This window comes from Argiope bruennichi, chromosome 9 (genome assembly GCF_947563725.1).
Source record: "Argiope bruennichi chromosome 9, qqArgBrue1.1, whole genome shotgun sequence".
In the NCBI taxonomy this organism is placed as follows: domain Eukaryota; kingdom Metazoa; phylum Arthropoda; class Arachnida; order Araneae; family Araneidae; genus Argiope; species Argiope bruennichi.
In genome coordinates, this window is record NC_079159.1 from 28,220,669 (window position 1) to 28,236,260 (window position 15,592).

Sequence of the window (15,592 nt, forward strand, 5' to 3'; positions counted from 1 at the left end):
GTCCAGTAATTTCTATTTGGTCACAAAAGTCGCAAAATCCGTCGCCATATTGCCAAATGGTCGCCAAGCTTTATTTTGCAACTTAATATTGTAATTCTATCATATGTATATAATATTTAATTGTAATTATTTCATAACAAGTAACTATAATAAAAAAATTTTGGTTGGCCTAAATTTGACTTAAATGTTTTTATATATTACTTGTTTTGGTTTTGTTTATAAAGTTTTTCCATTATATTAATAGACTTAATCACATATTTCTTAATAATCTAGATAGTTACATTTGAGAATGATATTAGTCTAGACAAGTCTAAACAAAATAAAACTTACTTCTATAATGATCGTAGTTGAGGAATATTTCATTTTCAGCTGCTGTGGTGAGTTCTCCCAAACCGTAGTCAGTTATTTGCAGAACCCAGCGACTGGTGACGACACAGTTTGAAGATTTCAAGTTTCCGTGAACTTTGAGGTCTGAATCGTGGAGGAAAATCATGCCCTAATGGGTAATAGAAAGGTTACTAAAGTATGCGGTTTAAACAACATTTGGTTAAAATAGAGCATAATGGATTTCAAGATATATTGGGATATTAAGAATTGATATTTGAAAAAAATCTGAAAATCATTCAATGATAAGATATTAATTATATTTAATCTTCTTGTTTAAATTCATTGTAAATTTTTAATATTTTTTGATAAATAATTTATTTAATTGTAATTTATTTAAAAGTAGTAGACGTAGTTTTGTTTTTTATTAATTCTTAGAAGAATTTTTTTTAAAATTAACACTTAAATAGAAATTCTGGTTTATTAATTTCAGGTTCTAATATAGTAAATATTAAAGACCAAATGAGACTTGATAATTATAGTTCAAAAATGGAGACGACTTTTCTTGAAAAATATTCATCAAGTAAAACTAAAGATTCACATGAATTCTTCCTTTGACTAGATTCTTCAATGACTAGATTAAGAAAGTTCTATAATGAGTTTCATTTTTTTTTGTTAAATATTGAACCTATTGAAAGTAAACAAGAACGTTTTAAAGAAGTATGGAAAGTGCTTTCATTTAAATTTGTAGAAATCCGTGAATAGAATCAGGTTATAAACAAAACAATAATTCGTTTGGAATGAACACCCCTTTAATGTCCCCTTTCACATTTGGACAGATTTTTTTAAATAAAAATTTTGAAATAATTATGGAAGTAGTTTTTAACAAAATTTAGAATAAATTTTATTAGAATATTATATAACAAGCAGTACGCGATAATATACAAAAATTTACTACATTTAAAACCTATTGTATCATATTACACATTATTGCAACAATATTGTATTGAACAATATTGTAAAATATTGTATTGAACAATATTGTAAAATATTGTATTGAACAATATTGTAAAATATTGTATTGAACAATATTGTAAAATATTGTATTGAACAATATTGTAAAATATTGTATAGTATGCTTCAGATGAATTCTTGAAATTCCTTCTTGAGTAATTTATTCCAAGTTATTCCTACATAAACTTTTATTTTCGTTTCGAGACAATCGACTATGAGTAAGAAAGCAATTGAAAAAAATATTATGTTTTGACATTACATATTTATCTTCTTAAAACGATTCCTAAGTAGTAGCTCGATAAACAGAAAAAGTAATGAAATCAATTGAACTTGTATACATTGATGTGCATTGATGTTTTACAAATGCTTTTATAATTATTACACTGTCTATCTCCAAGTGTCCTGAATTTTATAATAAAAGTATTATAAGCTAATTAATGACCATAATTTGGAAACTCTTTCCTGGAATCAATTGCCCAGAAATTCTCAATGTAATTTTGTTTTAAATTATAGCACCATCTTTTCAAGCACACTTTATAGTCTATAGTATGCTGTATGTTTCCTAACTTTTTTATGATGCGACTGACATTTTCATAATACGATATGAAAACATAGCCATATATTCAATGCAAACAAAATTAGTTAATAAATAAATTTATGACAGGAAATGTATAATGTTGATTTAGCAGAAAATGAAGCATATGGGTAGCAAGTCTTTAAATTCAGAAATGAGGAAGAATATAATATTTTCATTCATGATTAAAAGAAGGATTCATTTTTCAAATACTTCAAGATAAACATAATAAAATAAAATTTACCTACGATTAATTATTTAACTGAGTATCGTAAAAAAATGGAAAAAATAGTAATTTAAAGACGTTTTTATGTCTGCTATTTATTTGAAAACATAAATTAGAAGGGAAAAAATCAAACTAGAAATTTACTTTCAATTTCTGTAAAATATAAATATGTAAATAAGTCAATTTCCAAGTAGACGCACAAATATAGTTTTATATTTTAGTCATAATAATAATCAAATATAGTCATAATATTTTAGTGCCATTATTATGTAAAAATGCCAGTGCAAAAATAAAAAAAAACATGTGAAATCTTCAAATTTCTAATCATTAACATGGTGTTCATCAAGTTTCACATAGTATCATAAAGCACAGCGTTTATTTTTTCATTTAACAATTATTAGATTTAACTGTTAGTGGGCTATTTAAAAACTTCGTGAATGTATTTTGGGGATTTGGATTTCAAAAGAGCGAATTTTATATTTATAGGTGCTTTAATGCCTAATTTGGGAGCCAGGAACCTACAAATACCCCTTTATTGCTATTCGGATAATTAAAAAAAGATAAGCAAGGTTTGTTGTTCTAAAATCAAATTAACTCATGAAGCTTTTAAACAATTTCTTCTTTCTTTAAAACGCTTAAAGCAAAGTTACTTATTAAATAAATTTAAATCCTGAAATTGCTGATATGCATTTTATCAGATAATAATAAAAATATATAGGGGCTGCCATTTTAAAATCAGAAACAATTCCAGGTAGAACATCCTGTTGCACAATATTATATAATATTTTGCAATATTCTATTATATAATTTAATATTATACAGAACTGCAAATATTGTTTGATATCATGCAATATTATATACAATACATATATGTGCTACTAACGATATGAAGAGTATTTATATCTATAAATTTAGACAGAATTCATCTTCGAAGAATATAACATATTTTTTAATTAAGAGTATTTTTTTTAAGTGTTACATATTTTGCATGATAGTTTTCTTCTTATTCTAATTAAAGAAAGAAGATAAAAATTATATAGTAATAAGATAAATTCTTTTCAAAATTCAAATAATGAAACATGAGTAAATAATTTTCTCATGTACGGGAATATTGAAAAACTTCAATAAAAATTATTTCTATAAAAAAGAAGCATAAACGATGGGTATTACTTTGTGGAATTAACATTAATGAGTGTATAAAACCAAATATAGATGTGAGGAAACACTCACTGCTTTTATTAAATGTTTAACAAGTTGGCTGCCACGAGATTCATACTTATTAAATCAATCATTTCTTCTTTACTACAGTTAACAAAAAAAATTATCTAATTAGATTATCCGAATCGCAGTTATAAATCATGGCAGCTAAAATTTAAATCTTAAATTAGTTTTTAAATATATCACTAAACAACTGCTACTCGGTTAAGAAAAAGTTCTTAAGAGGTTGTTTTGAAAGCACCATCACATCTGTAAAGATTACATTAATCAGAATAATTTTAGTATTTATGACAAAAATATCGATACCTTTATTAAGTCAAATACTAATGAAGCAATGAACATATGATCTAGTTTGATATCAGGATTTTCGAGGATATCCTATAAAAAAGAAAAAATAATGTACCATTATATAAATTTGTTTCAAATTCACACATATTAATAGATCAATTGCAATTGATTGAATCGGATACTGTTTATATATACATGCATTAAAGCAGCAATTAATTTATTAATATTCATTTAATCAGTAAATGGTTCAAAATTGTCTCGCTACGATTTTTATATATTCATAAAATCCTGTAGATAAATCAATGGATTTAGAAAAACCACGTCGAATAATTGGTATAATTTTGGTTATTACATACATGTTTCCAGTAACATTAATATGACCACCTTTCAAAATTCCGAATAATTAGGTTCTTGAAGGTGTTCACGGGGATTTTGAGCCGTGCCAACTCCAGTGTCGTGGCCAGTCACGCAGGTACGGATCTAAGGTGCGAACAACCCGATCGAGGTGGTTCAACAGATTCTCGATAGGGTTTAAGTCAGGAGAATTTGCTGACCAAGGGAGTACGGTAAAGTCATCCTGGTGCTCTTCGAACCACACATGTGCACTGCGAGCTTTACGACACTTCGCATTGTCCGGCTGGTAGATATCATTATCCTGAGGAAAAACAATTCGCATGTAGGGGTGGACATGGTCTTCAAGGATAAATCCATATTTGCGTTGATCCATCGTGCCTTTCACACTGATGAGTGCACGCAGAGAATACCACAAAAATATTCCCCAGACCATAATGCTCCCTCCTACAGCTTGGGACCTTCTGGCAAGTGTTGAAATGTGTTTGCTTTTAGACGTTTCACGTCGTATACGCCAATGTCCATCTGTCCGATGGAGCAAAAAAATGAGATTCATCAGAAAAAGCCACCTGTATCCACTCAGTGGAAGTCCAGTTGCAGTACTGGCGTGCAAATTCCAGCCTTAGTCGCCAATGAACAGCAGTCAGCACAGGTGCATTAACCAGGAGTCTGCTGCTGAGGTTCATACGCAGCAACGTTCGCTGTACTGCTGTTGTTGAGATAATGTTGCTAGCCACTTGCTTCATCTGGGCGGTCAGTTGTTCAACGGTTGCACGTCTATATGCCTCAACGCATCTCCCCAGCCGTCGTTCACCTCTGCCCTTTATGGCCCTTGCTGCACCACATTTGCAAAGTCGCTAATTTTAAATAATGCCATTTTATAATGCACGGTATATTTTCACCACGGCGGCCCGCGAACACTTTACAAACTTAGCTACTTCGGAAATGCTTCCACCCTTGGCCCGAAAGTCAGTAATCATGCCCTTTTGGACATTGGATAAATCGCCCCGTTTCTGCATGAGTGCAAGAATTGAAATGTTTTCCGAATCCTTACAGCACACTTTATCTACTCACCAAATTTGCTGATAACACGTGACTTCTGCAATTGGTTATTTAACGCTGACGTCAGAAGTAGGCGGTGGTCACATTAATATGACCGGACTCTGTATCTCTCAACATTATTCTTGTTACAAGTTTTAGAAGAATATGAATATCTGAATACTTGTATAGATAAGTAATAATATTATTCTCATTTTTTAAATACAAAACACGTACTACATTATATAACTAAATCATAGTTTTTTTTCTTTCAAGGAGTTTTTTTGCTTCATTGAGAAACCATTATTTTCATCTCTCCAAATCTACATACTAGTCAACGGATTGTACTTTGAGCAAGGAAGTAGATAAGTTGCATAAATATATGCAATTTACAAGGTTATTAGAGTTAAACTATCATCAGAAAACTACAGATAAAAAAAATGCGGTCATTAGAATATCTAATCTTGATATGGAGAAACTAATGGCTCAAAAAGTAAAAATTCTCCTTCATTTTTTAACCTTGGATGCATTAGTTAAGTTGTTTCTTTATATCTAGCTGGTTAGTATCATTCAAGGGCCTATGCCCTTTTAATTAATACCTGGCGTAGGCACTTGAATAAAGATTAAGTTATGGTTATACAAGGGGCATTTTGATCATGCATTTTTCTATCATTTGTGTCTCATAACATCGACACATGGGCGGATTTAGCCATTCTGAAACGACATGAAATGTACATTATGAGACCAATTCTTTTGTTAATTTAGCTGCACATTTAAATACATTTTCAACTTGACATGCTAATCATTTATTTTAATTCATTTCTTTTTATTTTAGTAATATGAGAAATAATTTATTATTTATTTTAATATTATTTATTCAAAAATAATCAAAGCAATAAAATTCTCAGATCATTACCAATAATTATTAGTTAATATTTCCCTTATTTTCTAAACATTTGATTACTTTGTAAGCTTATAAGAAATACCAAATTTTTATTTTACATGAACTGCCAAATATAACTTGGCTAGTTAATGAATAATTAATATTCTAATGTATTGTAAAAAGCAATTACTGATGTTTAAATTGAGGATTTTAAGAATTCAATGTATGCTGTACAATTCAACTCACTGTAGTTATAATTTTTAATAACCCAATAAACCCTTAGGTTGCAAATTTAATTATTTCAGAATTAAGTTAATAACATTTGCTAATCAAACTGCCTTTGACCTTGACCCTCCCCTTCACTTCAGTGGCCTTGGACATCTGCCCCGTTTGAAATCCTCTATTGCACCAATATTCCACATTTCTATTGCCCTTCATTTCTTCTCAGGATAAAGTCATGCTGGATTTAAACGCGCACGCGCGCACGCACGCACGCACGCACGCACACACGCACGCACACACACACACGCACACACACACAATCGAAAGTGGGTGCTTACATATCATACTGTCACGTAGATGAAGTGAATGTAGCAAGTCCAAGAGAAATGAACACACTCAAGATCAACTGAAGAGTTTTAATACCAATCTAACCGATTGGGAAACTATTTATATACAGAAGATTATTCAAGAACCTTCTAGAATTTGAAGGCCCGCAGAAAAGAAGTCCAGCAGAAAATTAGGAATTTACATAAATAACATATTAGAATAATTAACATAAATTTGCATATTTAACATAAGTCTGACATAAAGCAAATTGAAATTAAAAATCAATCTTTAACTGTTCGCCTCGCTTGTATTTGAACCCGCGACCTTCCGCTCCGCTATGAAGTGCGTCGCTTAGCCGACTAAGCCATCGGCGCTTGGTCGGAAGGAGCAATTTTCGCTACATTTCCCCCTCCTTAGGAGAAGCAGCGTCCCGCTGCAATCTGGCGTGGCTCCTTGTAACAGGTCTCCTGGGAATATCAGGCATCCCTCCATCAACAAATTGTCTTCTTGGATCAAGATAGGGTTTTAGTCGTAGTACATGGACAACGTCTTTTGAACTTCGACGCCCTCTATTTCGTTCCAAACTTTCTACTTCATACGTCACGTCAGATAGTCGTCGTGTTACTTGATAAGGTCCGAAGTAGCGCCTTAAGAGCTTTTCGGATAATCCCACCTTTCGAACTGGGGTGAACACCCAGACTAAATCCCCGATATTGTAGCTGACAGGTCGATGTCTCTCATCATATCGGCGCTTATCTGTAACTTGTGCTTCGCGGATGTGAAGTTTTGCAAGCTGCCTAGCTTCTTCAGCCTTGGTAATCAGATGATGCACATAACTGTCGTCGGAAGTTTCGGCATTAGAAGGGAAAATTGCGTCAAGAGGAGTCTGGATTTCTCTACCGTGAACAAGAAAGAATGGACTAAATCCCGTGGTGTCTTGTTTTGCTGAATTGTAGGCAAAAGTCACAAAGGGCAAAATGGTATCCCAATTTCTTTGTTCAACGTCTACGTACATAGATAGCATGTCTGCCAATGTCCTGTTGAATCTTTCTGTCAACCCATTGGTCTGTGGATGGTAGGCGGTTGTCAGAAGATGTGACGTCTGGCATAACTGATTGATGTCTTTAACAATGTTGGCTAAAAAGTTACGTCCTCGATCACTTATCATTTCCTTGGGAGCCCCGTGCTTCAGTACAATTTCTTCAACTATGAATTTCGCAATTTCGGCGGCCTCAGCGGTTGGTACTGCTTTTGTGACTGTGAATCTGGTTAGGTAATCCGTGCAAACAATATTCCACCTATTCCCATTTCGGGTAACTGGAAAGCGTCCATGTAGATCTATTCCAATTTTGACAAACGGTATGTCAGGAGGTTTTATTGGGTGGAGCTGCCCCGGTGGTAATTGTGGTGGTGATTTTCGTCTTTGGCATTCTCGACAGTGTGATACATATCTACGTATGCTCCCATACAACCCTGGCCAAAAGTATTTCCTCTTTATTCTGTCATATGTTTTGGCAAAACCGAGATGACCGGTGGTAGGAGCATCGTGAAGGCTTCTTAGTACATCGCTACGAAGCTGCTTTGGTACCACCAAAAGCCATTGCTGTCCCATCGGATCATAGTTTCTTTTATACAGTATACCACTTCTCATTTGATAATTTTGGTACGCTTCACCTCTCTTGAGGATTGCTATGATGGTCTTCAATTGTTTATCCTTTCGTTGCTCTTTTGCGTAATCTGCGATAGCTGCAAGGAAGGGGATTTCGTCATTGCTCTCAGCTGTTGGTTCAACGAGGGGCTTCCTTGACAGAGAATCCGCATCAGAATGTTTGCGGCCACTCCTGTACGTAATATTGATGTCGTATTCTTGTAACCTAAGAGCCCACCGAGCCAGTCTTCCTGAAGGATCCTTAACTTTGGCCAACCAACACAAAGAGTGGTGATCCGTAACTACTGTAAAAGGTTTTCCATACAAATAAGGCCTGAATTTACTGATAGCCCAGATCACGGCAAGGCATTCCTTTTCGGTTGTAGAATAATTTCTTTCAGCTGCAGTAAGTGACCTAGATGCATAGGCTATGGGTCTCTCTGCGCCACCCTGGATCTGCACCAGCACTGCGCCGATTCCATACCCACTAGCGTCCGAGTGAATCCTTGTTTCCGCGTCCGGAAGAAAATGTCCCAGAACGGGGCCACTGGTCAGTAATTTTTTGAGTGTTGAAAAAGATTCCCTCTGTGACGAATTCCAGAAAAATTTTGCATCTTTCTTTAATAAGTCATGCAGGGGTTTTGCGATATCAGCGAAATTTTTGATGAATCGTTGATAGTATGAGCATAGGCCTAGAAAACTTCGGACATCAGCGATATTTTCTGGGGTCGGGAACTTTTCTACGGCTACGATTTTCTGTGGATCCGGATAGATTCCATCTTGCTCAACTAGGTGTCCCAGTATCGTTAGTTTCTTTTTGCCAAATGAACATTTCTTCGAATTTAGCGTCAGTCCCGCTCTCTGGATACACTTCAGAACTTTCCTCAAGCGTATTTGATGTTCTTGGAAATTCGGTGCGTACACGATGATATCGTCTAGATAGCAAAGACAAATATTCCACTTTAGGCCCCTTAGCACCGTGTCCATCATCCGTTCGAAAGTAGCAGGGGCGTTGCATAGCCCAAATGGCATGACTTTAAATTCATAAAGACCATCTGATGTCACGAAGGCTGTCTTTTCTCTATCTTTGTCGTCAACCTCTATTTGCCAATAGCCTGACTTCAGATCCATCATGGAGAAAATCTTTGCACCGGCTAGACAGTCCAAGGCGTCATCGATGCGAGGTAATGGATATACATCCTTTTTGGTTATCTTGTTCAATCTTCTATAATCGACACAAAATCGCCATTCACCATTTTTCTTCTTCACAAGGACGACTGGAGATGACCATGGGCTGTCTGACGGCTGTATCACGTCTTCTTTCAGCATCCGCTGGACCTCCTCGGCAATCGCGCGTCTTTCAATGGCTGATACACGGTACGGTCTTTGCTTGATTGGTGAGTTGTCACCTGTATCGATCTTATGTTTCACGGAACTGCATCCAGATTTTCTCAATGTCCCCTTAAAATAAAAAATGTCACTAAATTCTTCTAGTAGACTCAACAGCTCTTCTTTTTCAGTAGTTGTTAGATCAGAATCGAGAATTTCTCTTAACTTTTCTCGTGTTGCTCTTTTTCTGGATTTGTGTCCCTGTGAACTTTCTCGCTCTTTATCACTCAAGGGGCAGATTGCGTCATTAGCTATTGTCGTTAAGCACCCTATATTCATTCCTTTCGGAATCAATTGAGTTCGTCGGGAACAGTTTGTTATCCACACCTTACAATAGCCATTCTCAATGTCGACAATCGAGGCTGGTATAGATAACTCCTTTTCGTACCTCAGAATTGCACTACCAACAATCATAGCTCCATCTGCTTCCTGCACTTGCGAATTCAAAGCACATATTTGTCTTGTTGAGTTAGATTCAATTAAGTAATCAGATGCGGCAATCAAAGAGCAATCCGATTCCTTTGAACCCGAGTTGTACGGAATGATTTCGGCAAGTTGGAGCTCTTGGTTTCCACAATCGATAACGGCATCGGTTGCACGGAAAAAGTTCCAGCCAAGTATCATTTGATGGCTACACTGAGGAAACACGAGAAATTCAAACGGCTTCACGGTCCCGTTCAAGTCCATTTTTAATACACAGCGTCCAGAGGCGGCTACAGTTTTACCACAAGCAGTTTTCAGTATAGGTCCATTCTCAATAAACATAGGGGCATTCAATCGTCGGCGTAATTCTTCAGATATGACGGAATAATCGGCACCAGAATCAACGAGGGCTTTTACGCATTGCCCATTTGCGACGATATAGGTGGTGTTCTCTTTTAACTTCGCTGTGGTGTACGTCGGAGGATTTTCTTCCACTGCGGCCTTACCTCCTGTACAGGTCGCCCGAGTTAGTTTTCCTCAGCGAGTCGGCGCGGAGAAAGACTGGAACGGCGTGATGGTGATTGCGACTCTCGGCGGTTGAGGGAACGTCGTGGATAAGGTGAACTGCTTCTTATTCTGGAAGAAGTAGGCTGTGCGTAGTCGTCGTCGTAGCTAGCAAGGGAGTCAGCATACACATCTCGTCGGGGGTTAATGGTTCTAGTGGCTCGTGCATTTTGAAATATTCGACGTCTCTCCCGGCAGTACCTTAGCACATGCCCTGGGTGTCCGCAATGATAGCAAAGGGGCACATTATTATCAGTTCTCCATAAGTCTGTTCTACGTTGAGGAGTGGGTCTGTTGGTGGTTTCACGTCTTGCCTGTGGCCTGGTTGGAACCGAACGTTGGGGAGTCGTCTTGTCTCTCCTTGCACCTGTAATTGGTGCTAGAGCCTCCATAACCTCTTCCTGGATCACAGATGCAATATCACGTGGTTTCTCAGTTTCATTGTCTGTGTAGTCCTGTACTTCCGGCATGATCTTTTGAAGCTCCTCCCTGACGATGGTGCGTACCAATGATCGGAGATAATCGGCATCCGTTTCCGTCGACACCGCAGAGACATTAGGTCTGAAATCGTGGTCGAACGATGCGTCTTCGGCGAAGGCTCTCTATGTGACGGCATCGTTTTACGAAAGCGTCCGTAGTCTCATATTCTTGAGACGATAAAATCTGGTACAAGTCCTCTGCAATGCCCTTCATGAGATGGGCCACTTTCTCGTCTTCAGCCATAGAGGGGTTAACTTTCCGGCAAAGAGCAAGGACATCTTGAATGTAAGATTCAGATGACTCACCAATTCGCTGCGCACGGGCGAGTAGCTGGCTTTCAGCCTGGCGCTTTATATCAGCCGCACGACAAAATGTGTTTTTCAACGAATTCCGAAAAACAGTCCAATTAGTGAAAGTGTCTTCGTTGTTATCGAACCATTGTCGGGCTGTTCCGGCGAGGTAAAAGATGACGTTCGCCAAGCACATTTGGTCATCCCAGCGATTGTAGTTCGCTATTCTATCAAAATCCTTGAGCCACCGGTTAGCGTCTTCCTGGTTGTCTCCAGAGAAAATACAAGGGCTTCTGGGGAGCTGGTAGGTCAAAACTGGAACTGGTGCAATGTTGCTCGGAGCATAACTGGCCCCAGCTGAGAATTTCTGATCGGCTTCTCCTCCTTCAACCATTTTCCTTAATTTTCTAGTCGGATCCGGTAGAAGACCAAATTCAGGATCGAGTCCTTGAATACGTCGGCTTTGGCGTAACTCTTCCGTTGTCGTACCCGGCGCCTCCACCAAACTGTCACGTAGATGAAGTGAATGTAGCAAGTCCAAGAGAAATGAACACACTCAAGATCAACTGAAGAGTTTTAATACCAATCTAACCGATTGGGAAACTATTTATATACAGAAGATTATTCAAGAACCTTCTAGAATTTGAAGGCCCGCAGAAAAGAAGTCCCGCAGAAAATTAGGAATTTACATAAATAACATATTAGAATAATTAACATAAATTTGCATATTTAACATAAGTCTGACATAAAGCAAATTGAAATTAAAAATCAATCTTTAACTGTTCGCCTCGCTTGTATTTGAACCCGCGACCTTCCGCTCCGCTATGAAGTGCGTCGCTTAGCCGACTAAGCCATCGGCGCTTGGTCGGAAGGAGCAATTTTCGCTACAATACTGAGACGTTTATGCGAGTTAGACTAATGAAATATTTGGTTGAAATTGGATAACCCGTTGAATCTCGGCAGTATTCAGTCGTTACCAGATCCAGTGTTGTTGGTTGGTTGTTTCATCAAAAATGGTGAATCGATAATTATTGTACTTCGAAATTTCCCCATTGTAAAAGGATTAAGAGTTCAAAAAAATATTTCATTGAATGAGATATTGAACTTAGTACGACGTTTTGAGTAATTGAGGAGTTTGGAAAATCGTCCATGAAGTGGTAGACCACCATTGTGCCCGGACGGCATCATGCCAATATATATATCAACTGAGATTAGTAGTATTCGTGAAGCTGGGGAAATAGTGAGGATTTCTTACTTGTCTATTCTACGTATTCTGTATGGAATCTCGAATCTGTATCTGTAAGATATAAGCACTTCATCAGTTAGTATGGCCACAAATGGAATATAACCCAAAATGGTTTCTGTCAATATGCAAAACAGTCGTATCTGTCCCTAGTGAGTACTTGGCCAACCCACTTCATTTTTCTCGTGTGAATGTTGGTTTGTAAGCGTATGTGAATTTAGTGTGACGAATTTCATTCTTGGAACTTTATTTTTTAAAGATTATTGTCCTGTATCTGTCTGGAAGAACTTGTACTGTTATTTCAGAACGATACATTATGCCTTTCCGTAACCATATCACAACTCCACTGAGGGGAAGACATGTGTTAAATATCGTCACTTTCATGCAAGATGCTTTCACGTTGGGGATTTCGGGATAAAAATGTTTACAAATCAATAATATGCAGGAGAAAAATGTAATTACTTAAAAAATATTTTTTCGTTGCATCATTCTCTGTTAATTTTCGCTCATTTTCTTCTGTTTTGTCTGACCTTTCGGCCAGCAGCTAAAACTGTCTTCTATTATCTTTCTATACCTGGCTGATATACCAGGCGTTGCTCGGGAGAAAAATGTTTTCAGGTAGAAGTTCTAATAACATAGAATATTAAACATAATGAAAGAATTTTTTTGGCATAATCTTTAATCGATTTTCCCTTGGCAGTATCGTCTGATCTTTCTTCTATTATTTCCGTACTTTGAACCATATGGTGCGAGTGTAAAATCATATTTTCTCTTCCTATCATTGCTATGCCAACAACAATAATTCATTTATTAGATGGATTTTACTGTCTTGTTCCTAAATGCCTTTACCATATTTTTGGAGCTAGCATTCCTGAATGTAAAAACTTCGAATAGCGTTACTTATACCCCACATCCCCTAAATTCTTCTTTGTCTGCGAATCAAAATTAAACTTGCGACACTGAAAAGACAATGGCTGCTCTTTGAGAGAGCTTTTAATAATTATTTCAGAATTAACTGGTGGGAAAAATTGAGCAAAATGCGGCTTTATTAATTTTTATTTAATTGATGTAATATAAATGATTAATTTTGCAGTTAAAAACAGCTTAGGAAACCTTGAAAAGAATTCATATGGCAGACAAAAGGTTATATTTTCTACTTTATATAAGAAGATAAATGACAATAAAAGCAAGGTGACTTGTGGGATCTTTTAAAATATATAAAAAACAGTTCCGTATTTTTTTTCACGTAGATTTCTGTAGGAGTAAAGAAGCTTAGGAATTCCTATGCATTTTCTTCTATAAAAATGCCGCTATTCCAAAGATCAAGGATTGATGAGATTTAATAACATAAGATATAAGGTCTAATTAATCATTTTACCTTCAAACTGCCTTTTGCACAATATTCCGTGACTAGAAGTATATAATGAGGTTGAACACATGCGCCAATGAAAGGATTGATATTGTCGTGGTGAAGTTCTCGCATCTGGAAAATATTTAAAAGATTTCTTCAGCAAAACACATTGGAATTAGAGAGGAAGAAATATGTGAGGTAATGATTTAAAATTTAAAGTTTTTTTCTCTTCATATTCAACCAAAATTACGAATCTAAAAATTTGTTACAAAGTTTTCTGTTACTTTTTAATAGTTCTGTTTCAAGAATCTGAACGATTTTTGAGAAATATTGAGTTCAAAAATTTATTCAATCAAACCTAATGCCATTATTGGAATTATGATAGTGGAAAAATATAGGAAATTACCACTTAATAATTAAATAGGAAAAAAAATCGACAATATTTCTTGATATTAACATCAAAGACGTAAGACCATCTTAGCTATTTGAAAGGAAAGTAATAATTCTTGTTTTACCCAGATTATGGAATACTCTAAAAATATTATTCATTTAAAAATACAATCATTATTTAAAAATAAACTTTAAAAATCTTTAATTTTTAGAAATTACATGAAGAAAAAGTCATAATAAAATAGCTTGATATTTTGTGACAATTATTGTACATCAACATTTCTCTTTGAGGCATTTACTGATAACTTATCTAATTTATTAATATATATATATTATAACTGATTTATATATTAATTATTAATAATAAACTATCGCCCTTGTAATTCTTTATTTGCTGAGGTTTGTCACTGAAAAAAATGTATTATAATTCCTTATTATAAATTGTATCATAATATAAATGAATTACAAACATAAAAAAGGTAAATTATTAAAAATTTGCAAGTTTTGAGATTTTTCAGAAAAAAACCCTTACGCTCCAAAAATGCTTATTATAGAAAATAAAAAGAATTTCAAAATGACCAATTCTTTAAACTATATAATATAGAAACATGAAATGAAAGAATAACAAACAATTATTCCTATAAAACACTCAATGTGTGCATCTATCGCTATATGCCTACTTAATACAAAATTTGCACATTTCATAATGCCTAATATTTACATTTATTTCTCCCAGTTTCTAGATATATACAGTATGTTTCAAAACTACTATTGCAACTTTATTTGTTTATCATTATTTATTAACATTAGGATTATTTTATTATACATTATCCTTAACATATTTCATAATCCTTAGGATATCTGATAATGTAGTTACAGTAATAATTGAAAATCCAGAATTATGTTATAGGCGTGATTTAATTTTACTATTTTAATTTATATTACTTTAATTATAACAATAAATTATATATAGTTGTTATTGAACCACACAACATCCATAGAATTCCATAGAAGAAGAAGATATCTAATATACCAATTTTGAATATGCACATATGCTCAATAACTGTAACATCTATCTGCGGCATAAAATCGTTAGCAGCAAAAATGACAAATTCGTACATAGTATGTTGCGTTTAGCAATTTATAAAGTATGAACCTGTTCCATATTAAATTCATTTGTGAATACCAATATGCTAATAGTATCTCTAGAGTTATCATCAGTTTGAAATCATTGAGACTGTGTACTTGTAAAAGTATAGGATTTTCGAGAATATCTAAAAAAAATTTTCAGAGTGTGAAAGAATCTTTCATGCGTATATCTTGAAAATCGCTAAGAAAGTTTGATTTTT

General features: G+C 35.0%; 1 protein-coding gene across 2 annotated transcripts in view; it reads right to left on the bottom strand.

Moving 5' to 3' along the window:
- LOC129984157 (receptor-type guanylate cyclase Gyc76C-like) overlaps positions 1-15,592 on the bottom strand; it is a 554,740-nt gene that overhangs the window by 75,497 nt on the left and 463,651 nt on the right. For both annotated transcript variants that reach the window (XM_056093958.1, XM_056093959.1), the window contains 3 exons: positions 13,881-13,985; positions 3,663-3,734; positions 331-496 (listed from right to left, as the gene is read on the bottom strand). In XM_056093958.1, coding sequence (XP_055949933.1) covers positions 331-496; positions 3,663-3,734; positions 13,881-13,985 — 343 coding nt within the window. The remainder of the gene's footprint in view (positions 1-330; positions 497-3,662; positions 3,735-13,880; positions 13,986-15,592) is intronic.